General features: G+C 49.6%; 1 protein-coding gene across 3 annotated transcripts in view; it reads right to left on the minus strand.

The window, feature by feature from the left end:
• SLCO3A1 (solute carrier organic anion transporter family member 3A1) overlaps positions 1–25,325 on the minus strand; it is a 318,998-nt gene that overhangs the window by 52,387 nt on the left and 241,286 nt on the right. For all 3 annotated transcript variants that reach the window (XR_010932283.1, XM_067695865.1, XM_067695851.1), the window contains exons 3-4: positions 17,730–17,828; positions 8,495–8,758 (exon numbers count right to left, since the gene is read on the minus strand). Coding sequence is in view for 2 of the 3 variants with exons in the window: in XM_067695865.1 (XP_067551966.1) it covers positions 8,495–8,758; positions 17,730–17,828 (363 nt within the window). In the remaining variant the exon portion in view is untranslated. The remainder of the gene's footprint in view (positions 1–8,494; positions 8,759–17,729; positions 17,829–25,325) is intronic.

A 25,325-nucleotide genomic window follows, 5' to 3' on the forward strand; every position in this document is an offset into this window, starting at 1 on the left:
GAGGAGCAGTGTGGTTGCCCACTAGCCAGTTTAAAGCAAGAACTAAGTGTCCACAGAGGCATGTCTAGCATCTGCAAGCTGCTGCTCTAAACTGGGGTCATCCCAGTCATTTCCTGGCATCAGCAGTGTGAAGTCAGAAACATGATCCCCACATGATTTCAGAGGTGGAGGAAGGAGCTTGGGAAGCAGCAGGCTCTTATTCAGACCCCAATATTGCATCTTTCCATGTTGGCCGCAGACAGAAAATGACTAAGGAAATCAAGAGTCTTTCGTAAGCGAACGGCCACTTTTATAACTTCATGCCAGCCCCTAGAACCTTCTCTGGGAGCAGGGCGCCCCACCTCAGCGGTGGCCAGGCTCACTGCGTCTGACATTCACAAAAATGCTAACGATGGGAGAATTCATTCCTGGGAAGTCTGGAAAGAGAAACAGCAGTGTCCAGAAAAGAAACGGTGAAGCCAAGTACCCAAGCTGACGTACGTGCCCATCTCTAAACCTAGGCTTCCTAATGCTACTTCCGGAAGTGCTGGGTTTACAGCAGGTCTTCTCAGAGCCTTCAATATGCTAACGTCAACCTCCAAGAGTCATGTCACAGACTGTCCCAAGCTTATTTCATCAGCGGGTCACCTCCCCCATTTTATCTTATATGCAACTGCCAGAGAAATTAGCCCCTGGTGGAGACCCCTCAAGGGACCCCCACCAGCTCTGACATTTGTTTTCTCCTGGGAGCTCACTTACAATCTTCTGGGGAGCTTTAAAGACACACAGATGCCTGGGTCACCTCTCCCCCATCCCCCTTCCCCACCACAGACTCAGAGAATCATAATTTGTAGGGATGCGGCCCCTGAATATGTGTGTTTCAAGAAAGCCCACATGCAATGCTGACTCAAATCCCTAGTTGGGAAACAATGGCTCATAAAATAAAGTCCAGTCTCATTAGAAGGGCAATGAGAAGGCCCTCAATAATTCATTCATAATTTTACCAAAGACTTACTGGGCAGCTTTGGATACCAGGAACTCTGCTGGATGTGGAAGCTGAGACCAGCCTGCCTTCTATCATGACCTTCCCTAAATCCTCTTCCCAAAACCAGATGTCTCTCTTCCATGCACATCTCAGGCATCCCAGCCCAGAAGCCTTTGCCCTCCCCTCCATCCACGGGAATCCTGCTCGTCCTTCAAGATCAGGCTGAAATGCTGCATCCTTCACACACCTGTCTTCAAATCCTCCCTCTGTGGTCCTCACTATATCCCTTTGAACCTCCCATAATCCTCGCCACCTTCTATCCTGTATCATAGCAACACATCATAAGTGCCGGAAGAGTTAGCATGAATAAAAGAGTCCTGGGATCCCATAAGTCTGAGAAATATAAACTAAAGCAAAGCCAGACAGCTTTCCTTAGAGCTGGCCTTCTCAGAGCCTTTAACACAAACATATTCTACGACTCTCCAAGAGCGTCACAGTATACATATGGTTTCCCAGCTTATTTGGCCATGTAACCACTACTCCCGGTTATTTTTGTTGATCTGTTTTTCTCTGAGCATCTCAGAGGACTCACGTTCCAAGGAACTCCCATTGGGAAATGCTGTCTTCTAGTTTTTTCCCTCCTTCCTCCCTTCCTTCCTCCCTTCCTTCCTTCCTCCCTTTTTTCCTCCCTCCCTCCCTTCCTTCCAAAACCACAAGGAGCACCCACAGTGTGCCAGGCAGCATCGTGCTAGGTGCCCTCACCTATGTTCATCTCAGGCGCTTTGCTGAAATAACTTGAGATGGGGAGTCATGACTGATGCACGGATATAACCCCCAGTGCATCCTCCATCGACACTGATACGAACACGATGAAACCACTGACCAGTCTGGACCCTGGGGACCTGTAAAAATGACACCTGTGACGTGGCAGCCTCTGAACCACAGCTTGGCATAGAATTCCAAGTGGTTGGGAAGGCAGATGGTTTCCTTGGCCACAGAATCAAGAAAGAAGACTTTAACAGGAAACCCACACGAGGGGAAAGCACAGTTCTGAAGATGAATCACATGATAAAAAACACTCGGCCGTTTGGCCTGCAGAACAAGGACTCTCAGATCACCAGGCTGCTCACAATAACACTATGCTGAAAGGCAACAGGCCCTTAATTAAGAAAGATGTAGCAGAAACCGACTGCTGGCTGGCAGACGATGTAGGTGGCCTGGCAGAGATGCAGAAGCTGGAGGCATGAGCTGGGTCCCACGGCCAGGCCGACGCACGTGGGGCCCCCACGGGAACAGTGGGTGGCACAGAGGTGGGGGGCGAGTATGCACCCTGCCCGAGCAGCAAGACGCACGCTAGGAAGACGGGCAAGTAAAGACACGCACCCAAAGGCACAGTGCAGGTCAGCCTGAGCCACTGGGCTGGCAGACCCTCTGCTTTGGTGGCTGAAGCACCAGGAGCAGATCTTCCTTCCCACACAGGTAAGTCACCTGGGAGCCAGCCGTGACACTCAACACAGGTGGAGCTCCTGCTAAGCCAGTGTCTGCGGGTGGGTCAAACACAGGTCAGAACTCTGGGAGGGGCTGTGTGCGAGGACGGCTTTAGGGAAAGCAGCAAACCGTGCTGGGCTGGGCAGCGCCTGTCCAACGATCCATGCATCCCCCCATTTATCAGATGTGCACTGAGCATTGGCCATGTACAAGGGCATGGCAAAGCCGGATGTGGTCCCTGACGTCATGGAGCTTATGGAGGAAGTGATCACTCCTACAGAGGTCACATTCTGACCATGGCACAGAGAGCAACATGCCGTGGAGGGGTTGCCATCAGGAGGTCAGGGAAATGTCCTTGGGGAAATGATGTGTGAGCTGACGTCTGAAGATGGGATCAGAATTCCAGGGGTGGGAACAGCAAATGCAAAGTCCATTGAGCCTGGGCAATATGAAGGACTAAAAAGAGGCCAGCAAGGTGAGACTGGTATGGTGGGAACAGGGCGGCAGGTGTGAGAAGAGGCTGGAGGGGCAGAATCTCACGGGGCTGGTGGCCACGTGAAGGGCTCGGCCGCTATCTATCGGGATCAGACACATTCTGAACACATCCCAGTGTGGATGACAGCCTGGAGGGGGAGGGCAGACTGGAGTACAGGACAGACCATGAGCGGGAGGGAGAGATATTTAGGTGCTAAAGTCAGCAGAGCCCGGTGATGGATGGCATTAGGGGTGTGGGTGGGGAGAGGCGTGGGGAAGGTACCAACCCAGGCAGATTTCATCTCCCCTAGAAAGGAAGGTCCTCTAGAGTCAGGCTCTGCATTTCCTCTTTTGAAGAGGGAGAAAGTGGACATTAAGAGTGGAAGTTTCTCCAACACAGTGAAGGCTTTTGTTCCATCCACCCCAGACCGATCCCTTTTTCCTTCTCGGTTGGTTCATTAATAGTTGAGTGGCTCTTTGTGGGAAATAGAGGAACAGAGGAAAAGAGTTCGGGTTTGGGAGTCTCAGACCCAAGTCTGGTCCCAGCTGCATCCTTCACAGCTGCGGGAACCTGGGTGCACGGTTTAATCCCCCAGAGTTCCGTGTCCCCATGGGTGGCAAGGAGATTGGTAACGACACGCACGTTATCAGCCGTACTATGGGGGCCAAGTGGGAGGTCTGTGCAAGTGCTTTGGAAGTCATCAGCTGTACTCCATATTTTGGGCGTGGTTTTTAAGATTCTGAGCCTGAAGGCCCACCCCCACCTTGCCAGCTCAGCCATCACCCGCTGTCACCTGGTGCTACTATCTTTTCTGGGACAGGAAGAGGCCACTTGGCAGTCAGCATGAAGGGCGCAGAGACAAGAGCGCTCAGCTTTTGACTTCTCTGCTCACTCAGTGATCAAAGGTGGGCTCTCCCTTCAGGTTTTAAGCTGCTGGTACAGTGACACTCATCCCCGCTGGGAAGTCCGTCAGAGGGTCAGGAAACGCCAATGCTTGCAGGAAGCTGTCCTTCCCTCCCTTTTTAGCTGGACCCTTGCCTAGAAGACTCATTGCTTTAGGACACTTCTGCAGCCACAGTCGCAGTTTTAGTACCCGCTGTTGAAAAGTCACTTAGCACCTTGCTGACACCACTTTTTCTTTAAGAGAGTTCGTTTATTGCCCGAAGATGCAGCACAATGTCGTGGTTAAGAAGACAGACTCTGAGGCCCTCCACGGTTCAAATGCCTTTCCTTTCCATCTGTAAGCCTCAATTTCCTGGTCTGTAAAATGGTACCAATGTCTAATGGGGGTGGGGGGGGATTAAATATGATGGTGTAGGAAAAACAAACGTTAGCTGCTATTATGTGTGTATGTGCGTACGTGTGCGCACCGGCAAGAAAGTGTTCATTTGTTTACTCATTCATTCGTTCAATCCATATTACCTACGTGCCAGGCACTAAGCTAGGCAGTGGGAACAAAAAAGATGAATGAGAGCTTCGTGTCCTTGGAGAAGCCACAAGCTTTGGGAAGATGCAGGCAAACAGATGGGCCACTGTGTAGTGGGGGTTACCCCAAGTGCTTTGCGGGGGCTTTGAGGGCAACAGAGGAATGCAGCTTATCTAGTACTGAGCAGACAGGGGCATGAGCGCAGAGGGGCTATAGGGAAGGGCTTCTTGGGAAGGTAGGGACCGAGACCAGCCCAGAAGTGGATCAAGGGAGGTAGGGCGTTCCAGGCAGAAACAGCAGCAAAGAGAAGAGTGCGTGAGGTGTTCTGAAAACTGTACAGAACGTGATGGGGAAGTTGGACACACTCGTGGCTGCAGGAACCCGTGGCTGCAGAAAGGGCCCGGGTCCTAACCATCAAGGCCCCTCCAGGGCAAGTGACGCTGGAGCCAATTTCCAAATGCAACACACAGCGGTGGATGTGAGAATAAACACACTAGCTAATGATAATACTGTCCATTTGTCTGTTAACCGCCCCCTGAATTCTTTCCTCCCACCAGATCTAGACTTTTATAAACCATTCTGCAAACTCTGAGCATCCGGATTCAACGAGAGCACGCTACGTGCAGTCCCGGCCCCCAGGGGCTCACGGTGCAGGAAAGGGGAGAAGTGGACACAGCAGTAAACACAAGAGGAGGGAGGTGGTGGTGGTGGTGGTGGGTTCCTGAAAGATGAATCAGCAAAATGCTCTGAAGAACAAGAAGAGGGAGGAGGGGCTTTAGAGTCAGGGAGGAAAGGAAAAGTTCTTTGGTGGCACAGCTGAGATGCAAAAATGTATCTTGGATTTGCAGGCTCCCACCTGGGGGAGATGCTGGAGTTTCACAAGCCTAAGCATTTGTTCCCCTGCTGCCTGCTTTGTGAAATGGATATGTGACAGTCACCGCAAGACGGGGACGTCTGGGCTGTGCAACAAGTAACAGCTTCTCTACACAGTTCTGGAACAAGAGTCTGAGCTCTCCATCTCTCACCTTCTTAAAACAATTGCAAAACCCAACTGGTGGTCGACTTTGTTGGAAATAGACCTTCAAAGCCTGCTCTGGGGGGAGAGGGCTCTGGAAAGCGATCACAGGCCTGAAGTCCTCTGTCACCGAACGGGAGCTCTGTGTCCTCACCTATAAACGGTAATAAGTCCTAATATTGACCTTATGCAGCTGCTGTGAAGTTACACCAGACACCATACGGTAAAACCAAGAGGAGCTGAACGACACGATCAAGGTTGTATGACGAGGAAGTGGCTCAGCTGGATTTGAACCCAGGTGAGCAGCCCCACGGCTCTCCCAGGAGCAGAAGAGGCTGTGTGTCTCGGTCCCAGAGGGAAGGAAGGTGGAGTGGCTGCTCTCGGGCCAACGCAGTTCTTCTCAGGGGCCTTTGCTATCTGTAGAGCTTGGCAGGGCACACAGACTGATGGCTAGAAAAGAAACCCGTTTGCAAGCTCAGATGAAACGGATGAGAAATTGCAACATATAGATCTGCAGAGCAATGTTAATTCCTCTGATATGTGTAACGATTATCTGTACCCGTAAATGTGTTGCAGGCTGTATGCAGACCAGCGGGGCTTCCGAGGCTGCAAATCAGACGAAGAATTTGGGAGCGCCTGGCAGCATCGCATGCTGCTTTTGGTGGAAATGTCCACGTGGCAGAAACATTTTGTCTCACGTGGAAAAAATGAAGGATATAAACCACCGTGGCTGCCTCTCCGTGTGTTGGCATGTGTAAAATTTATTAGCATAATAGCTCGCTCCACTGTACCCTGGCTCCTGGGGATTCTTCTAGACACGCTGCCTTCCTTTCCTGCTTGGACATCCTTTAGGTCCGTTAATGGACCTGATGCCTCCGGGAATTGCTAATTCTAAACTAAAAATCATTAACTATCCAAGTGGAGCCCAGGTACACACAGGCCATAACTTGTGATGGCTCTGATCTAGTGAGCCTCAGACCCATCTACCCAACTGTGTACTTGTCAGCTCAGACCCAGCAAGTCCAGCACTCATCTTGTCACTGGTTCGACTTTGCCCACTGCGTGCCTCCCCTGCTACTACACTTGCTCCAGAATCCAAGCTGCCTTGGTGACCGCTGTGTCCCTGGAGCCTGGCGGGATCTCAGTAAATGCTGACTGAATTAACAAATGGGTTAACCAGTAATTGAATCAGAGCCCGAGAATTCTGAAACCATGGCATCCCTCAAGACTCAGCTCAGCTCTGCACTGGACCCAAGAGGTGGGCTTTCGCTGCCTGTTGACTGTATTTCCATGACCTATGGTGCTGCCTGGTGCTGCAGTTCTCATCACATTAGGCCGCCTTTCTGACTTGCTGGCCTGTCGCTACATTGGACAGCGAGTTCTCTGATGGCACAAGTGTATCATTTTCACCTGTGTATCCCCAGAGATGAAAGATGAGCGATTACAGGTATAACTCTTACCATCAGAGGCTTAGGAAAACAGGGCCATCATCCTGGGAAGAGGAAAAACCTGGAAAGGCTGCCACCGCCCAGGTCCAAGGTGCCCTCTGCAAGGCCCGCTCTCAAGCCAGCCCCATCTATTGCCGTGGATCTGGTTCCTGGGACACTGTGTGGCCAGCTGTGCTATCAGAGGGTCAGCAGGCATCACCCTCCAGCCACCTGGGGGCTCCTGAAGGGGGCCCATTTGGGGAGCCCATTTTAAGAAGCACATACTCCTGAGGGTCCAGACCAGGGCAACCTCAGAGGACACAAAGCACGGGGCCTTCTCATCTAACAGAGCATTCTCGCTCTTAGAGATCATCTACAATTCCACATGACGACTTTGGTAGAAGCCATCCCGGAACATGGAGTCAAACATGACGTTAGGTTCTTAAATTAGTCTCTTCTGGGAATTAGCACAAGTTCTTTGAATTCCTCGCTGGCTAACAGGTGGTATTAACTGACAATCTTCCAAGGGAATTCTCACGACCACGGTGTCACCGAGGAACGGTGTTACAACTTTATACTTGTGGAGAGAAGCGCGGAGAAGTTAATGATCGCAGAGCCGGTGAAGGGCAGAGCGGGGATCTGAGTGCGAGGTCACCCGAGGTTCTCTCCCTGGTTCTCAAGCATCTCCATAGAAAGTGCACCTCATTAGACAGAGCTCAGTAAAGAGACTCTCATCAAATCTCTAAATCGAGCACCGCAAAGCCTGAGGCGGCAGCTGCTGAAAGTGGACCTGGCTGTGTGCTCGGTTCCTGCAGAGGTAACGGTCCACCTGTTTCCCACCCCAGCCTCCTTGAGAAGTAACACCTCAGCCTGGCTCCTGCCCACTTCCAAAATCCAGCAAGTCCTTCAGGGGACCCAGCAGGAAGAGGTCCTTGAATTAGGGAGCACCGTGCATACCTCTCAGTGGGGAGGGGGCCAGGATAGACACCGAGCAGCTTTGAGGCTGTCCGGTCGTCATCCTCACCTCTTAAGAGACTGTAGCAAATGTGGAAAGAACCAGGGGCTGTTGGCGGGGTTCCTCATCCTCATTCTGCGTCGCTGTTCGTGTCTCGCCATTTTGTCAGAAAAGATGCACTTGTTTCCTCTAAAAATGGTGATGAGCGCTCTGCTGCATTCTAAAGTGGGACTCTGCTCTCAAGACTGAGTTAACCTTTCTTTCCAGAGGAACACAGCTCTCATCTCTAGTGGAGGGGATGGAAGGACAGAGTGAATCTAAGGAAATGCTCTTTGGATGTGGCTTTTCCAGAACGCCTGCATCAGGCAAAGGGAGCCAACTTCAAAGTCTTACGCTGCTTCAATGCGCTTGTAAGTGGCCTGAAAGAGTTCAAAGGAGGGCCATGAAACGTCCAGCTCCCTCCTTTCCTCGCTCCCTTTCTTCCTTCTACGCACATTTATGTGTAGCGTACATCAGGTGCTATGTTAGCCACTGGGCTCTCGGCCTGGGGTGGGGGGGTGGTTCGTCTGCTGCCCCTTCGCTAAAGGGTAGTAACTTTGTGTTTGCTTTATGAAGTGCATTTACTTCTCAGGGATCAGTTAAGCACAGGGCCAGGGAAGGCAAATCATGCAAAACCAATGTGATTCTATCTCAGATCCCCCAGCATCCGGTCCTGAGTGCCACCTGCCAATGAGGCGCCCTTACCTCTCAGCTGCTGGAAGCAGGAGGCACTGCTGTCCGGCTCCAGGGGGTGCCTCAGGACCCCATTGCTGGGCTTGGGTCTCTCGTATTCTCTTTCGGGGAGCATGGCCTGTTCGCTCTCCAGGGCGGAGTCTGAGTGCGGGGGCAGAGACTGTGGAAACCCAAACATCCAGACGGAAGAAAAGAAGAGTAAGGCACCGCAGAGCAGAAACCCACCCCACCAGGCTCCGATCCAGCGGGGGTCGTCCGGGGTGATGTCCAGGTTACCTGCAATCGGAAAGAGCACGGTTAGCAGGAGGGGACCTGGTGGGGCCTGGCATTTGGTGGAGGTTTGCAATCAGTTCTACAGGTAGGCCGAGGGCTCTGGAAATGGCCTGGGGTGGGGAAGACTGGTCCATGGGCAAAGCAGCCTAGGGCTTCAGAGCCGTGCTTCTGGTTTTCCTCAAGCTGAAGGCTGATGGCTTTCCCTCCTTCATCTTCTTGTCTACCCTGTGCTTGCATCAGTCTAAACAAAAACAGAAGCCAGACACCCTCTGAATTTAGGCTGGAATTGACTGTCTTGGCAGAGCTGCGAAGGTCTGCTAACAAACACACAGGGAAACAGAAATATTTATCGCTCAAGGGTATAGTTTTCCATGTATATTCACTCGCACCCCCTACGAAGCAGCTAACCTGAGATCCCATTCCACACCCCACCCCCGTCTTAAATCAGTTCACAGATCACACGGGGTGGCGCAGAATGGAAATCAAGAGCCAGGATACCTGGACTGAAATCCTGCCCGCTTCTCGCTGTGCGACCTCAGGCCAGCAATTTTGAACTCTTCATGCCTCAGCTGACTGATGTGTATAACACTGATGTTATGATGGTACTTACCCTTATCGAGTGAGGAAGATCAAATGAGCACCACCAGACACAAAGTGTTCAGGATAAGGGCTTAAGCACTTCAATGATGTTAGCTTCATATTTATGCTGAGGGTCGTGTTTCCAAGCTGCTAGGGGATGGGTTGTGGCCTGTGGTCTGGGGGGCCAGTCCTCTTTTAGAAAGCTCTGCAGGCAAGGTCCATGCTTTAAGGCAACAGGCATGTGGTTTGGCTCTCTTGTCTGTGACTACTTTGATCTGCCAGCTGAAGTCAAGAAGATGTAAGCTACCGCTTACCCCTTGGGAGATGTTTTTCCCTCTCTCTACAACTGCCTTTCGGAGCAGGGCGCTCCTGCATGAGCTGCTTAGAGATGTCTCTTTGATGATGATTCCATATACCTGGAGCATGGAAGGAAATTCTTGGAGGTCTGGACCACAGCATATGAGCTAAGAACTAATAGGGCTGCAGGCCTGGACCAGATGGATGGATGGGCTTGGCAAGAGAAATGACCATAGTCACCAGATGAGCACTCCCCCATCTGTAAAGTGCTCTCCCTGAAGACTCTTCAGCTAACAGTAATGAAAACACCAGCCGTCATTGACTGAGGGCTTACTCTGCGCAGGGCACCATGTGGAGTGCATTCTTAACTGTTCCAATCAACCCTCCCCGCAACCCTACAAGGCAGGGCCTTTTACTGTCCCTATTTCATATAGATGGAGAAATCGAGGCTTAGAAAGGCTGGGTGCCTTGTCTACATCCACGGAGCTGAAGACTGGAACACAGGCATCCGGTCGCCAAGGGCTACACTCTCTCCCTCTTGACCGGCAGGTCTTTGTTTTGGGCTCCCTGGAGGGCCCTTAGTGGATAATTCCTGTGCTTTGTGCAATGGGTAAGACCACCAGCTCTTCTGACAGTTGGTAAGTTGGCCTTTGCAACATCGGTAGTCTCTGTCCTGGAGACCCTGACACGAGCCCAGCAGCAATAACCAGGGCACCTGAATGGGCCAGTTGCTTTTGTGCGGCATCATGCCGGAGAGGAGTATATACTCTATAGAGTGTACACTCTAGTGGGCTTGGGGCTGAATCCCAGCGTTGTTACTTACAAGCATGTGATGCCGGGCAAGTGACTCACCCTCCCTGACCCTTAGTTTCAGCATTTGTGAAATACAGATGATAGTCATGGACAGTGGTTTCCAGGATGAGAGGTAATGAAAAAGCGTCACCTGACACAGAGTCGGCTCTTATCTATGGGAGCTCTTAATGTTTCATTTTTAGGGATATATTTATATAAATGGGAGTTTTAAGGTACAGACTTTTTTTTAAAAGGAGTATGGCATGGGAAAACACAGGGTGATCTGGAAAGCATCTTCGTGCAAACAAGAGAAGAGAAAAGGAAGTCACACCACCTTGGGTAGCTAAGCAAGACTGTTTGCACCAATCGCTTACTGTTTTTTTTTTTTTTTAACATCTTTATTGGAGTATAATTGCTTTACAATGGTGTGTTCCTTTCTGCTTTATAATAAAGTGAATCAGTTATACATATACATATGTTCCCATATCTCTTCGCTTACTGTTTTTCCTCACCTACTGCCAAGCAATGAATGAAAACAAAAGACGGGAAAAGGGAGCTACAGTATTTCCCTCCTTTGTCTTTGGGCCCCATAAATCCGGCAGATGTGAGCCAGTAGGGAGAGAGAAATCCTGGCAGTTGTTTGGCAGAACAGAATCAGTGGCACGTAGAAAGTCATATTTTCGATAGGAAGTCAGTGACTGTTCTATGTGTGAGAAAACATCCCCGCGAGAGGGGCTGCGCTGCGGGAGGTGGATGTTTATGTGAATTTGGCAACTCGCTCCCTGTAGGCCTGTGCCTGTGGGTGGAAAGCCGACACGCACTCGCGATCCCTAAGACAGGGGAGGGTACCCGGTCTGTGTCAGCCTCAGAGCACACCTGCCGCTGGGGAAGGGGCGGGGGACGGGTCTGGAGGGAGATGCGCGGAGGGCAGGGATCTGCAGAGCCAGGAAAATCACAGTTGACTATTCTGGGAAGTATTGATTTTTTTTCCTCTCCATTTCAATTATCCAGAGGACGGCGGCAGGGAGAGAAATAACAGGCTAAGAAGAAACCACTCAGCTTTGGAGTGTGCTGCCCTCAGGACTGGTCAGCCTCGTGAGTGGAGCTTCAGCCCAATTTTGGTGGCTCTTGGGAAGACAACAAATGCTTGACACCAGCCTGAGAAATGTCTTTTCTGAGGCACTTCTTTTCTCTACCCATCTCTACAATGAATAGTATTTTCAGGAGGCATCTTGGCCATTTAAGAGGAATATCCACCCCCACCCCCCATCCCCTGCCTGGCAACTGTCATCGCTCAGCAGATATTGTTCTAGCGTTACCTGTGCTGAAGGGGAGTTCTCTACGTGGCCTGGCAAAGCATGTCTGCTAGACATTACCCATGTCTGCATTTGGGTCTCCTCCTCTGAGAACGAGGAGGGTTTCACCTCCCTTACTGTGGAGTTAGGTGTGGCCACGCACCACAGAATTTTGCCAATGAAATGCGAAAGAGGAGACACATGTCTCTTCCGTGTGGAGATGTGTATGAGCTGGTGCATGATTCCCCATGCTCTTTTTTCCTGCCTGATCACGAAGCATGTGGAATTCTCCCTAAGAGGATGCCTGAGAAGCTACAATGAACAAAATGTGCCTGCTGACCTGCATCAGGTATATAACACACGCAGCAAATAAACCTTTAGTATTTCCAAGTCACTGACATTTTGGGGGTGTTTGTTACTGCAGCATAACTCAGCCTACCCTGACTAGTACAAAAGACTTAGGAAATAAAAAATCATACCCTTTGGGCTTCCCTGCTGGCGCAGTGGTTGAGAGTCCGCCTTCCGATGCAGGGGACACGAGTTCGTGCCCCGGTCCGGGAAGATCCCACATGCTGCGGAGTGGCTGGGCCCGTGAGCCATGGCCGCTAAGCCTGCGTGTCCGGAGTCTGTGCTCCGCAATGGGAGAGGCCACAACGGTGAGAGGCCCGCGTACCGCAAAAAAATAAAAATGAAAATCATACCCTTTAAGAAAAGTGGTCCCGGGCAGGCTTAGAATAGCAATGGTATTCTTTTAGGTCCAGGTAGGGGGCCAGGCATGAAAATCTCTCTACTTCTCTTTCTATCTGGTTCTAGTTAGTGTCTTGATCTTAAAAAATGACTGCAGTTTCAGCCTTTTGGCGAAGGCTGCTGTCAGGAAGATGCCCAGAACACAACTGAAGAGCACCAATCTGTCTCATTTACTTAGAATGCATCAAGTTGCCAATGAAGCTAGAACCGTGGATAAGGAAAGATGTTGAGAAGGACAGGGTGGAGACAGTATCTTGGGCTGTGGGAACAGTCGAGCAAAGGCCTGGCATCCTCAGGGGACTCTGTGAGTGTCCTGGGTAAGCTCCCTCCAGCCACTTGCCTGCCCCTTGGTCATTCCAGGCACTGAGGAAAAATGCTGGGAAGGGAGCAGAGGGGAGCAGGGAGAGCCACCCCCCTGGGTCACCATGAGGCCGGCACAGGGTGGGTCTACCTTTGCATATGTGTCTGTAGGCTTGTTAAGATTTCTGCTCTATAAAACCTATTGTTCTGACTCTTGCATTCTTGGAATCCAACATTTGGAGGGCTTCATAGTTTCCTTGGGTGAGTTGAGCAAGCTTTGACAGCTGTTCGTTCCCTCTGTTGAAGGTCATATAAACATACGGGCTTCGTTGAGATTTCCCTCCATTTCCAAGGACCACTACCATTGTTGGTTCAAACGAAAGAAATCCCCAGGAACGGGGTTAAACCAGTTTAAAACTAACCAACCAAGCCACCCATGAGGATACCCAAGACTGCGAGAAGAAGAGATCAAAGCAAATTGGGAACACTGACTAAGTCCCAGGCCATACTGATGCGTGAGCGATACTATGGCTCTCTGAGCAGTTTTGCTTCGTTTTCCTCAGTCCATTTACCTATTTTTCTAACCTACTTTGTAAAACTTTTGCTATGAGACTCAAGAAGTCCAAGAGTATCATTAAGTTCCAGACCTAATTAGAAACTGGAGACAGGGAGGGGGTGGGGATGGAGGACAGCATGGATGGTTCAGAATCCCAGCCACTGGACTAATTAGTCCAACGTGAAGGAATCTGGCGGTGGCAGCCAGCCCCAGGGTGGCAGAGCTGGATGCTCTCTGCTTGTCGACCTTTTCTGTGAAGCCAGTGGATGGACGTATCTTGCTGCAGCTGCAAACGCTGTGCAGCTGTAGCAGAGCGGGCTGGTGTGCCTTAGGGCCAGTCTGTACGGAAGTGTTGGCAGTCAGGGCATCTCAGCCAGGCCTCTGTCCGTGGAAGGGGGCAGGCTTCTGGCTAAACTCCTGGAGAGGTTTCAGGGAAGTGAGCTGCCCAGTTGGGGTCAGATAGGCCTGGGCTGTGCAGTGAGTTAACCTCTCTGTTCCTCATTACACCTAATTTTACTGTGTGTTTACTATTCCCCAGGCACTGTATTAACTGCTTTGTATGATTAACATGATCATGTCATCCACACATAGACGCATGAGGAGAAATGGCCCCAGGACCACACAGCTCGTTAGGGGTGTGGTTGGGATGTGAATGGAGGTCTGGTCTGATGTTTGAACTCAGAACTCATAATCACTGCAGGAGGACACATCATCTGTGAGGTTCCAAAGAGGCATTCAATGTATTTAAAAAGGGGTCAATTCACGGCTGCCATTGTCATCAGTTTGTTAACCCCACACTGTGAAGCTTGGTCAGTCCAGTGCTCAGGGGTCTACTCTGCTACCAGGCCCTTCTTCTTCCTACGTCCTGCTCTTGACTGGTCTCAGCTTTACAAAGATATTCTAGAAAAGAAATTCTGCAGGCACCATCATTCCTTCCCCAGGCTGTCAGAGGAGGCACCTGTCCTCCTTAAGAAGAGGGGCCGAAGGAGCCACAGAGGGCTCAGACACGGATGAAAGGCGGCAGCAGCAGAATCCCTGTGTCTGAGTGCCGCCAGGGCAGCCCTCCTGGGGAGCTGCCCGTGGGGTCTTGCAGCCCCATAGCTGGCCTGTTCCTACAACCAACCACCTCCCCTGCAGCCCCAGCCTCACTGACACACAGATTCCAACCAGACTCCCTCACCGGTCTCTGCCTTCACCCTGTTTCCTCAGCCGCTGCTAGGCTGCCTGGTGAAAGGCACATGCCCTCCTCCAACTACCCCATAACAAGGGCCTCCCAGGGACCTGCCTTGCCCACCTCGCACAATTCCCAGGCCACTGCTTTTCCCAGTCCCCTGCCCAACTCGCAGCTGGAATTTCAGAAACATATGGCTGTGTGCGTGGCCCCGTACATTCATGCTTAAGGGCACATTCCCATAGGCTGGACAGCCCGAAAGAGGGGCTCTGTCTTAGTCGGTGAGGAAAAGACAGGGAAGGGTCATCCTGAAAGAACTGAGAACCGACTCCTCGAAATACAGCCCCAATCCACTCGTAGACAGAATGACAAGTTTCAGTCACAAGATTAGAAAACTGCTGGCAACTATGGAATTCTGTGACTGGCTCCTGAATAGAATAAATTATGTTTTTCTGCCCTCTGCTGGTAAAGGGTGGCACCAGCCCTCCGGGGGCCTTCAGAAGGGATGCAAACCACGAGGGTGACTCACAACACATCCTTCAGTCCTTCGAGACTCATCAGATAGGAAGTCCGCTATTAACTCATTTTGGGGAAAGGCGGCCATCAGCAGGGTGCCCAGACGGAACGGAAACGCGCCCATCTGTCTCAGGTATGGGAGGCTTCAAACTGCCAATGAGTCTAGAACCGTAGATGACACTCACCTGGGCCTTGAAAGGTGAGGACAGATGTTGAGGAGAATGGCTGGGGACGGCGCTCCAGACTGAGGGGATGGTCTGAGCAAGGGAATGGCATACAGAGGGGGCTGCGAGTGGATGGGCTAAGCCCCCTCCAGCCACCTGTCTACCTCTTGGCCATTCTAGTCACTGAGAAAAAGATGCTATTTAATTCCCAAGAGGAATCTTGGCGAGGGGTGTCTCCACATGCTTGCTCCGAGACCTGGGTTTTATATAGATACACCCCTTGGATTGGGTACATCCCTTTACCTCTCTAGGTATCAGTTTCCTTATCTACATAATGCAAGAGTTGGAAGAGAATGATGTCTGAGGTTCTTTCCGGCTCAGGGATTCTGGTATTCCACAAGCTTTGATTCAAGGGGGCCCTGCTAATACACTGAGGGCAGGATAGGCTGCCTGGACACTTGCCTTCTCCCCGCAGGCAGCCTTCCCCATGCACTGGGAGGGTGCCCCCTTTCCTCCCCTCCTTTGCTACTCCTGTCCTGTACTGCCTTTGGTGCAGTGGCGGAAGCCGGCTTTCTGTCCGTAGAAGCAAGATGGCAGCTGACCGTGTCACCATGGGTTGTTTCTCTGACCAGGCCACCAGTCATCCCACCCGCTAGGAATAGGGTTCAAAGGGCCAACCAAGGGCTACAAAACAGCGGCATTCAATCCCCTCCTGAACAGACCCGGCACTTTAAAACGAACAAACAAATAAGGCTGCATTTGATTTTTCTCCCGCGTTTGGAAATCTGTAACATCATTAGCTACAAGTAAATATATCACTGGGATTAATGGAGTGAATCACAGAGTGACTTGATTGGATTTAAAACCAGATTATGTCTTTGGGGTGAATTAGTAAATTTAGCCCTGTCAAGAGATGATGAATTGAACACCAGGCGACTGAGAGTTCTTATTGATCCTGGGAATAGATCGGGATGAGACAAAGAAGCCGGAAAGGCTTCCTGCACTGTTTTCAGAGAGAAAGGAAACATGGCTTCTCAACTCACTAAGCTGCACAGGAACACAGCGCCCTCTTTCGGGCACGCAGTTGAGTCGTGACCACATACAGTGGGCAGTGCCTGAGACGGCCTCCAACGATCCCCACCCCTGGAATTCACGTCCTTGTGAAATGATCCCTTCTTCCAAGTGTACGGAAACAAGTGGCTTGCTTCTAACACACAAAACGCAGCAGAAGCAATGAGGTGTCACTTGTGAGACTAGGTTATAAAAGACTGCGGCTTTGTCTCAGGTGCTCTTACCCTTTCTTGGGTTGTTTGCTCCAGGGAGGCCATGCCGAGGTTAGCCCTGTACAGAGATCCGTGGGAGCCGGCCTGACAGCCCACCTGTCAAGGACTGCCAACAGCCGTGGGGTGAGTTTGGAAGTGCAGCCCCTCCAGGTGGGCTTTCAGATGATTTGATACCAGCTCAACACCTTGACTGCAGCCTCATGAGGGACCCTGAGTCAGAACCATCCAGCTAAGCTGCTCCTGGGTTCCAGACCCAGAGAAATAAACTGTGAGAAAATACCTATTGTTTAAAGTCACGAAGTTTGGGGTCATTTGTCACAAAGCCACAGATTAATACACCAGGTGGCTTGCTGTGGTCATTGAAATGTAAATAGAAACAATGTGTGTCATTTCTGAACAGGAGCTGGTTTCCTGCCTCGGCGACTGGGCAGGCAGGAGTCAGATGAAACTTCTGTGAGCCTGGGTCCTGGAGGGACGACAGTAGGCAAGTCTCACCCTCCACCCCCCAAACACCACCAACCTGCACTGGATATGCAGTATGGCTGAGAAATAAACTTTGGCTGCATAAAATCACTTTGATTTGGGAATTGTCTGTTACTACTGCATAGCCTAGCACATCTCAACTAGCACGCTGTTCAATCCAGGTATGCTAGGGATGGGGGGGCCCAGAGCAGGCTGACATACACTTGCTCTTCCTGCCAAGAACACAAGACATGCCGCTTAAAATGGGCTTGAGGTATGGTATATTTCCTTAGAAAGCCCACCACGGCAGTGTCTTACAGAAACAATTTTCAAATATTCTGTCTCCTTGACCCCACGTGTACATTTGCACTTGAACACGTGCTCCAACTTTTAGTTTAAGAAATAGGGTCCTCATGCGGGTTCATGGACCAACATTCAATGAGTATGTGTGTATGCCAGGCATGTCCACATCTGTTCCCTCATTTATCTTACAAAAGCCCTTCAAGGCAGATATAAGTTTTTTTACCCTGAGTTTACAGATGAGGAAAATTCAGATTTGAGGAGTGAAATCAACCTTAGGGGGTTATTCAGTCTCTAGGTAGACACGAGCAGAGCACATGCTTCAAGCCAGACCCTCTGTACCAAATTCATGACCCAATCTTTCCTCTAATCTCAAGGGGGCCACCAGCTAGAGAAGTGGATGCATTAGGGCTGCAGCTAGTAGGAAGGTTTTAGAACCCAGAGGCTGGGGCTCCTTTATGGTGGAGGAAGGGCTTGTGGGCGGCGCTTGGAAATTGAGATAAATTCCTTACTTGTGTCAATGAAGACTGCATCCACATAGATTTTGGTACAGAAAGAGCCCAGGATAAATCCACAGGCTGGTCCAAACACCAGCATCGTGAACAGGATTCCTGAAAGAAGAAGATGAAAGCAAGATTAGATTAAAAGCCGAAGCCATTTATTGAGCAAAATTGCCAAAGCTCAAGAAAACTGTTTTACATTGATCAGATGAGAGGTCTGATTAGACAAATGACATGAGAGGAATGCGTCTAAAAATCCTAGAGGGGAAAGCTAGTATTTCTAAGTTTTGGAAACTCTATGGAAGCACTGTCATGCAGGAATTCTATAGTTTCAACAGGTTGCTTTGAAAAATTTGTGGGCTCCAAGTACAGTTACTTTTAGAGGACTCCACCCCATATCATACTAAACCCATTAAAATACGTCCATGTCTATCATGAAATATTTTTTCTTCCATAAACGTTTTGGGAAGGATTTTTATAATTTTGCTTTCGCATTTATTTGGCTTTATGTAATTCAATTAATTTACGGTTGGCGAAGATGTCTCAGCGCTCATTGTGCAAACTCAGGGAGTCTCGTGAAGTGAGAAAAGTTGAAGCCACAAATTATTCTCACATGTAATGAAATGTTTACAGGCATTAAATTTAGCAAACAACAAAGCTGACATAATGGTATGCCCTGAGCACATTTAATTAAACATTTTATTAATTTCAGTTTGGCAGTCCCCCCCCCCCGCCCCCACATTTTTGGAATTGCTCTCTGTTGTTGTAACAGCTGTTCAGGTCTCAAGCTCTTCTGTAGGACTTGAGAAGGTGGGACTAGGTACGTGATTAAGTAACGTATCTGATGGATATAGTATCTGGAATTTTGCACAAACCTTTTGGTCATTCTGGAAAAGTACTGAGCCCAAACTAAAAACTCACAGGCTGTCCGTATTTAACTAAATTTCAACTTGAGCACTGATAGCTCACAAGGCCCTGGGAATAAAACATAAGAGTGAAGAAGTGGCTTTTTCTTAGGAAGCTGGCTGCCTGTGGGGACAATCAATACATGGGTCAGTTCAACCTAAGCAGACAGCCTGGAGTGTGGGTACTAACAAGCCCATGTGGGCACACGAGGAACAAGGTAGGAAATGGATTCAACCAGAGGGAAGCTGAGCTCAGTGGAGGATAGTTCTGGTCTGTTCGCAGGGTAGACTAACTCAGCCTGAAATCTCCCAGTGATGTCATCATGGAACTGCTCAAATATTCATCCACTCAGTCCATACTTATTGAGTTCCTTCTATGTGCCAAGAAGCCTTCTCAGGGATGGGGACTCAGCATCGAAGTACAGAGTCAACAATCCAGGCCTTCCTGGAGCTCACTGACTTGTAGAGGAAACTATAGACACCTTAACTGTTTTTTAGATACCTGGCGAAGGAGCCACGTCTTCCTCATTTACAGACAAGGACCCAGAACCCCAAAGCAACCACTTAAAGATGGCTTACAAGGAATGCTGTTTAATGAAGGACAGGATGAAAAGAGGATGGTTTCTATCACAGGAATGGGGCTGAATTCACCCTCAGTGAAATCCTACTCTGATATGGAACCATCTAGAAGCTCAAGGGCCTCAAAAGAGCTGCTCCTGTACCCAGCAGATGACCTCCGGTCTCCCAGTTATTCCTGTTGATAGGAATCTGGAGAGCAGCAGAATCCACTTTGTTAAAACACTGGCTCTGGTTTGTCACAACTTAGGTTGAGATAACCGACCAGAGAAAATTGAGAAAGGTGGGGTGTTTTTGGAAAAGTCTAGAACGTGGTGCTCTTTCAAGTATGGGCTAGAATTAGGAGGAATTAGGCCTTAGCTGGGCAGAGTTAGGGAGCAGAGCTGGTCTTGGCTTCGGTCTTCTTCGGTAGATGGGGGAAACAAAGTAGGAAGTGATGCTGAGAAAGACACAGGGGCACGGGTGTGGACAGGGGGTGTCCAAGGCAAGAGCTGTACCTGAGGTAGACTGAAGGGCTTTCTGCTTCAGGACAAAATCATGAAGCCAGCTCTATCCTTCTGTCCAGGCTGCAGGCTGAGGGGAGCCACTGGTCAGCCCCTGGCACTCTAAAGATGCCTCAGCAAGTAAACTAACTACTCAGCCTGTCCCAAAAGAAAGGGGCACAGAGATAGAACACAATTCTCTTGCCAGGCGTGCTGCAACTACTCTTCTGACGCCCCTTCCATAGTCCTAGCCATCACCCTGACCCCCAGCAGCGCCCCCATGATAACATGCCTCTTTTCATGCAAATTAAATACCCCCCCATTCAATGTAATAATCACTGCTCCACCCCCTACAGATTGAACAATGAAAATGATAATTAAAACTGAATAGGTCAAAGGACCAAGCTTTTAGTATCATTGGAAAGAAACAACCAGTGAGCTTTAAAGCTTGTGTTGGGACTTAACCACTGGTGACGCAGTGGTTAAGAATCTGCCTGACAGTGCTGGCGACAAGGGTTCGATCTCTGGTCCGGGAAGATCCCACATGCCGCAGAGCAACTAAGCTTGTACGCCACAACTACTGAGCCTGTGCTCTACAGCCCGCACGCCGCAACTACTGAGCCCATGTGCTGCAACTACTGAAGCCCGTGTGCTCTAGGGCCCGTGTGCCACAACTACTGAGCTCACATGCTGCAACTACTGAAGCTCGTGTGCCTAGAGCCCGTGCTCTGCAACAAGAGAAGCCACCGCAATGAGAAGCTCGCGCACCGCAACGAAGAGTAGCCCCCACTCGCCACAACTAGAGAAAGCCCGCGCACAGCAATGAAGACCCAACTCAGCCAAAAATAAAAAAAAAAAAAAGCTTGTGTGGAGAGTGTTCTGTTACCCCTCCCCCACATGGGGGCAGTGGAGGGTGTGGGAGTGTGGACCAGCCAGCATCATGGGACAGCTGGAGACTCCAGGCCCTGGGTGTCCTGCCCTTGTGCAAGTTATGACACAAAAGGAAGGGCATCCCTCAAGCTCAGCTGCCCACAAGAGCCCCACCAGGCCCAGACAGGCCAGCCATCCGTTCTGGCAGCTCGGATGGGCAGACGCCACTGCAGAGAAGCCACGTGCCAAGGTGGTCCCTCCATCTGGTTACTTTAGGACAGGACACGGGTCACCAAAACGCTGAATTGTGGCTTTCCATTTGAACAGGACAGAATTCTCCCCCAAAGAAACCTGGTAGGATCCCATTCCCAAAACCAAAGAAGGAGGTAGGGAGACTTCCCTGGTGGTCTAGTGGTTAGGATTCGGCGCTTTCACTGCCGTGGCCCGGGTTCAATCCCTGGTCAGGGAACTGAGATCCTGCAAGCTTCATGGCCAAAAGAAAAGAAAAGAAAAGAAAAAAAGACATAGGATGCGTATTTTTGCGTGAAGGACATTTTTTCCCCTCAGTTGAAGTGAGGGAATATTTTTAAAGCAGCTCCTCCTCGGAGAGATACCAAGTAAACCTCTAGCAGCAATGGGTTCTTGAATATTTTCCAAGGGACAATCCAGTAGTGGGGGTGGGGTGGGGTGGGATGGGAGGCTCATGCATCAGGAAGCACCCTTTTTCACTTCAGAAATATCTTAGGATAACAGCTCAAATCAAGCAGCATTGGTGAGCACAGCCCTGGGTCTTTAGAGGATGCTGTTCCCCTGAGCGCACACAAGGCAGGCTGTGATCTTACAGAAAGGTACTTCTGAATTTGCTTCTTCACTCTCTTTTCGATTCATCCCACCAGGCTGTGATTTTGTTCTTGTTTAGCAACCCCCCTCTCCCCAAAATGTTCTGCCTAAATAGACAAGAAACAGATGGTCCGGCCCTAAAATCCAGAATCCTTGCGTTGAATGGTGAGCGCCTCCAGGTCCAGGAGAGAAGGTTCTTCAGCGGCCCAGTGCTGCCCCCTGCTGCCTGCCAGACTGTGTACACGGGAGGGGAGGCGAGCCCGGGACGCAGAGATCAGAGAGAGAAGGGCCCCTCCTGTGCTGCTACCCTGAGCCTGGTGCTTTACAAGCATAATCTACTGTAATTCTTTCAATGGCCCTGACGGGGAGTCTACTGCGCCCATTTCACAGCGGAAGGAAAGGTTTAGCGCCTCACTTCCCAACAGTGAGTCAGAAAGCAGCACAGTGGGCTCTGAAGCCAGGTTTCTCTCATCCCCTTAGGGGAAAAGCATCCTTCAAGCAGGTCCGTAGAGAGTATGGGCCACTTGGGTTCAAATCCCAGCTCCACCACTTCCTAGCTCTGGGAACCTTGGGAAGGGTCTATTTAACTTCCTTGTGCCTCAGCTTTCTCATCTGTAAAATGGGAATGATATTAGGCCTATTCCACGGGACTATAGGGAGGATTTAATGACCTCGTATTTGTAAAGCTCTTAGAACAGAGTCTGGCACCCAGAAAGAGCCATGAGTGCTTGTTAAATGGATGACACCTGTGTCTCTGATGCTGGGAGCAGGCCAAGCCCCAGAGAGGGTTCCTCGGGGGAAGCAGCCACAATCCCAAGCATCACAAGGGTCCAGACGGACTGGCCGACCAGAGTCCAGAGTCCACCCCCTTGCTCTGACTGCCCACCTGCCAAGCACATTCTGATGCTAACCTGGCTTCCCAGGGATGTGAGGACTGAACAAAGGGAGAGAGAATGGCATGACCCCCATGGTGATCTAACTCCGGCATCCTGGTTTGAACAGAGGCCTTCTGTAAATTAGGTTAGTGTAAATCTGCAGTTCCCAAACTGTGTGTCGAGGCACCTTGAGGTACCACAGTGAACTCACAGGGGTACCGCAAAACGTTTTAAGTTTTGGAGGGAAACCCAGTGATAGCTAACATCTGTCAGATGCTACTCATACAACCACTCACAACTACTCACTCCAGGTGGCTGATGGTTTCAGCACTGGATCAAGCAATACTCCTTTCAAATACATCCTGTCTTTGTGAACTGAGTTTTCAGTACCTGCTGTGATAAAAAGCAAACGTGGTGTGGAAATCAATGCAGCACACAGGAAATGGAGTCCAATCTGATTCCAAGGTTTGAGAATCTATGTAGTCCCCAGCAGGGACACACAACCCATTAGTAAGTAATCATACATATTTAAAAATAAAATAGAAATATTTTTTTCTTTCAATTGATGTGTGTTATTTTTTTCAAACGTGTATTAAGTAATTTGGACCTAACTGCTTGATAAACACAATTGCTGGGTATATCTTGCAGACTCAGGGCTCTGTGAAAAATAAGGGTACAATGAACCCAGAAAGTTTGAGAACCTCTGGTGTAAATCTGCCACCCATGCTATACAATCTTCCTACTTAGCACCAGACATCTCTGGACGCAGGGGAAGGACAGATGAACTGGGTGAGGATTTTGCCCTCAAGAAGCTTGCTGTCTTATTGGAGAGACCTCCAACCATTCTCCATCATTCAAAATATATAATGGCACCTATAGGTGCCAGGCTCTGTGCAAGGAGCTGAGATACGGCTGTGGACAAAACAGACAAAATCCCTGCTTTTTTGTGGAGTTGGTATTTGGGAAGAAGAAAGGCCATAAACAAATCAACCTACCCTATGATGTCAGCACCAAAGAGGACAGTGCATGATGGAGTGGGGCTAGAGAAAGACCTCCCACTGCACCGTGTGCTGTAAAGAACACACACAGCAATGCACTACACGCGCTATCAAGCTGGGGTGAGTGCACTCGCAGGCTAAGGGTTCCACCGTATAGGACGTTAAATAATGGTCCCCAAAGATGCCCATGTCCTAATCCCCGGAACCTGTGTCTGTTACTGTAACTGACCAAAGAGAACGAAGGCTCCAGATGGAATTAAGGTCACTAATCAATTGACTTGAAAATAAAGAGATCATGCTGGTTATCCTTGTGGGCCAATGTAATCTTGAAGGACCTGTAGATGTAGGAGGAGGAGGAATACAACTCAGAGTCAGAGAAGGAGATGAGACCACAGAACCAGGGCAATGGCATCATGAGAAAGCCTTGACTAGTCACTGCTGGCTTTGAAGACAGAGGACAGGGCCTTGAGGCCAAGAATGTGGGTGGCTTCTAGGAGCTGGGAAAAGCAAGAAAGTGGATTCTCCCCTCCAGAAAGGATCCTCCAGAAGGAAGGCAGCCCTGCTGGCACCTGGATTTTTAGCTCAGGGAGACCCATTATGGACTTCTGACCTCCACAATGTAAGATAATACACTTATATTATCTTAAGCCACTAAATTTGCGGTAACTTACTACAGCAGTGATACAATTGTTAAGCAAATTTGAGGACAATCTCAGATCTTATACCTGCTACATGTGAATCTCTAAGGACAGGATGTTGCATGAAGCTGCTTGTTAATCATTTGACCATGGGACATTTTTTTTGTGGGTCATTTTTCAGACCTGGCATTGACTGGGGCACAGTCCCAGACATGCTGGAGGAGACTTGAAGCCCTGTGAGGCAGAAATGGTGCCTTATTCTTCTTTCTGTCCCCAGTTTGGCCCAGGACAGTTAGCTCACAATCTGTTGAAAGGGTGTGTGAATGAGAATACTTGTTACAGCAGTGACACAAAACGGGGAGGGAGAAACTCTTCTTGGCCGTGGTCTGCCCAAGTTTAGCCAGCTGGGGAGGGGCAGAGCTGGGACTCAGCCCCCGCCTGCTCTTTCCCTGGACAGTGTTCTCTGCATGTGTCACTCTCAGCGCTGGGAATGTGCCTCCTTCTAGATGCAATGTGTCAAGGGGACTGACGTGACAGCCTCTAGAAAGGGATCAGGTCACACACATAGAACCAGAAGAACTAAGACCAGCCTGGATACCTTGGGAGAAGAAGAAGAATTGTCAAGACGTACCCTACTGGACTCCTTTTAAAGCTGTAATGATGAAGACAGTGCGTTTCTGGCACAAGAAGCGGCAAACGTACAAGTAAAGCAGAAGAGAAAGCCCAGAAACAGATCCATACTTGCGTGGACGCCTGATTTATGACAAAGCGTGCCTACAAAGCGGTGGGGGGAAGGATGAATTTTTCCATGAATGGTGCTAGGACAACTTGAAATTATAGGAAAAAAAAGTCGGCTGCACAACACATGAAAAAATCAATTCCAGGCATATCAGAGACCTGTGTGAAAAGCAAAACAATAAAGCTTCTGGAAGATAATAGACAAAAGTACTGTCACAATGTTGGGGGCAGGGAGAGATTTTTTTAAACCAAACAAAGAAAGCATGAAGCATTAAAAGAAGAGCTTGACAAATTGGTCTACATTAAAATTAAGGTCATTCCTTAGATTCATCAAAAGAGCCCACTAGGAAAGCAAAGATGTGGGAAAACATACATGTAACATACATCCTGAAAAACACACATACAAGAATCGGAGGGCTCATATCGAGACTATGTAAAAACTACTATAAGTCCATGAGAAAAAGACAAACCAGTGGAAAGGGGGCAGAAACCTTAACAGGTGCTTCACAAAAGAGGAGGTTCAAAGGAACAATGGAATGGGACAAGATGCTCAACCTCATTAGAATTCAGGGACATGTAAATTACAAGCCCAGTGAAATGTCATTAGATTTTTAGCTGATTGAAGAGCTTGATAATACCCAGTGTTGGCAAGGATGTAGGGAATCTGGACTCTTGCTTACTGCTGG

This window comes from Pseudorca crassidens, chromosome 1 (assembly GCF_039906515.1).
Source record: "Pseudorca crassidens isolate mPseCra1 chromosome 1, mPseCra1.hap1, whole genome shotgun sequence".
Taxonomy (NCBI): domain Eukaryota; kingdom Metazoa; phylum Chordata; class Mammalia; order Artiodactyla; family Delphinidae; genus Pseudorca; species Pseudorca crassidens.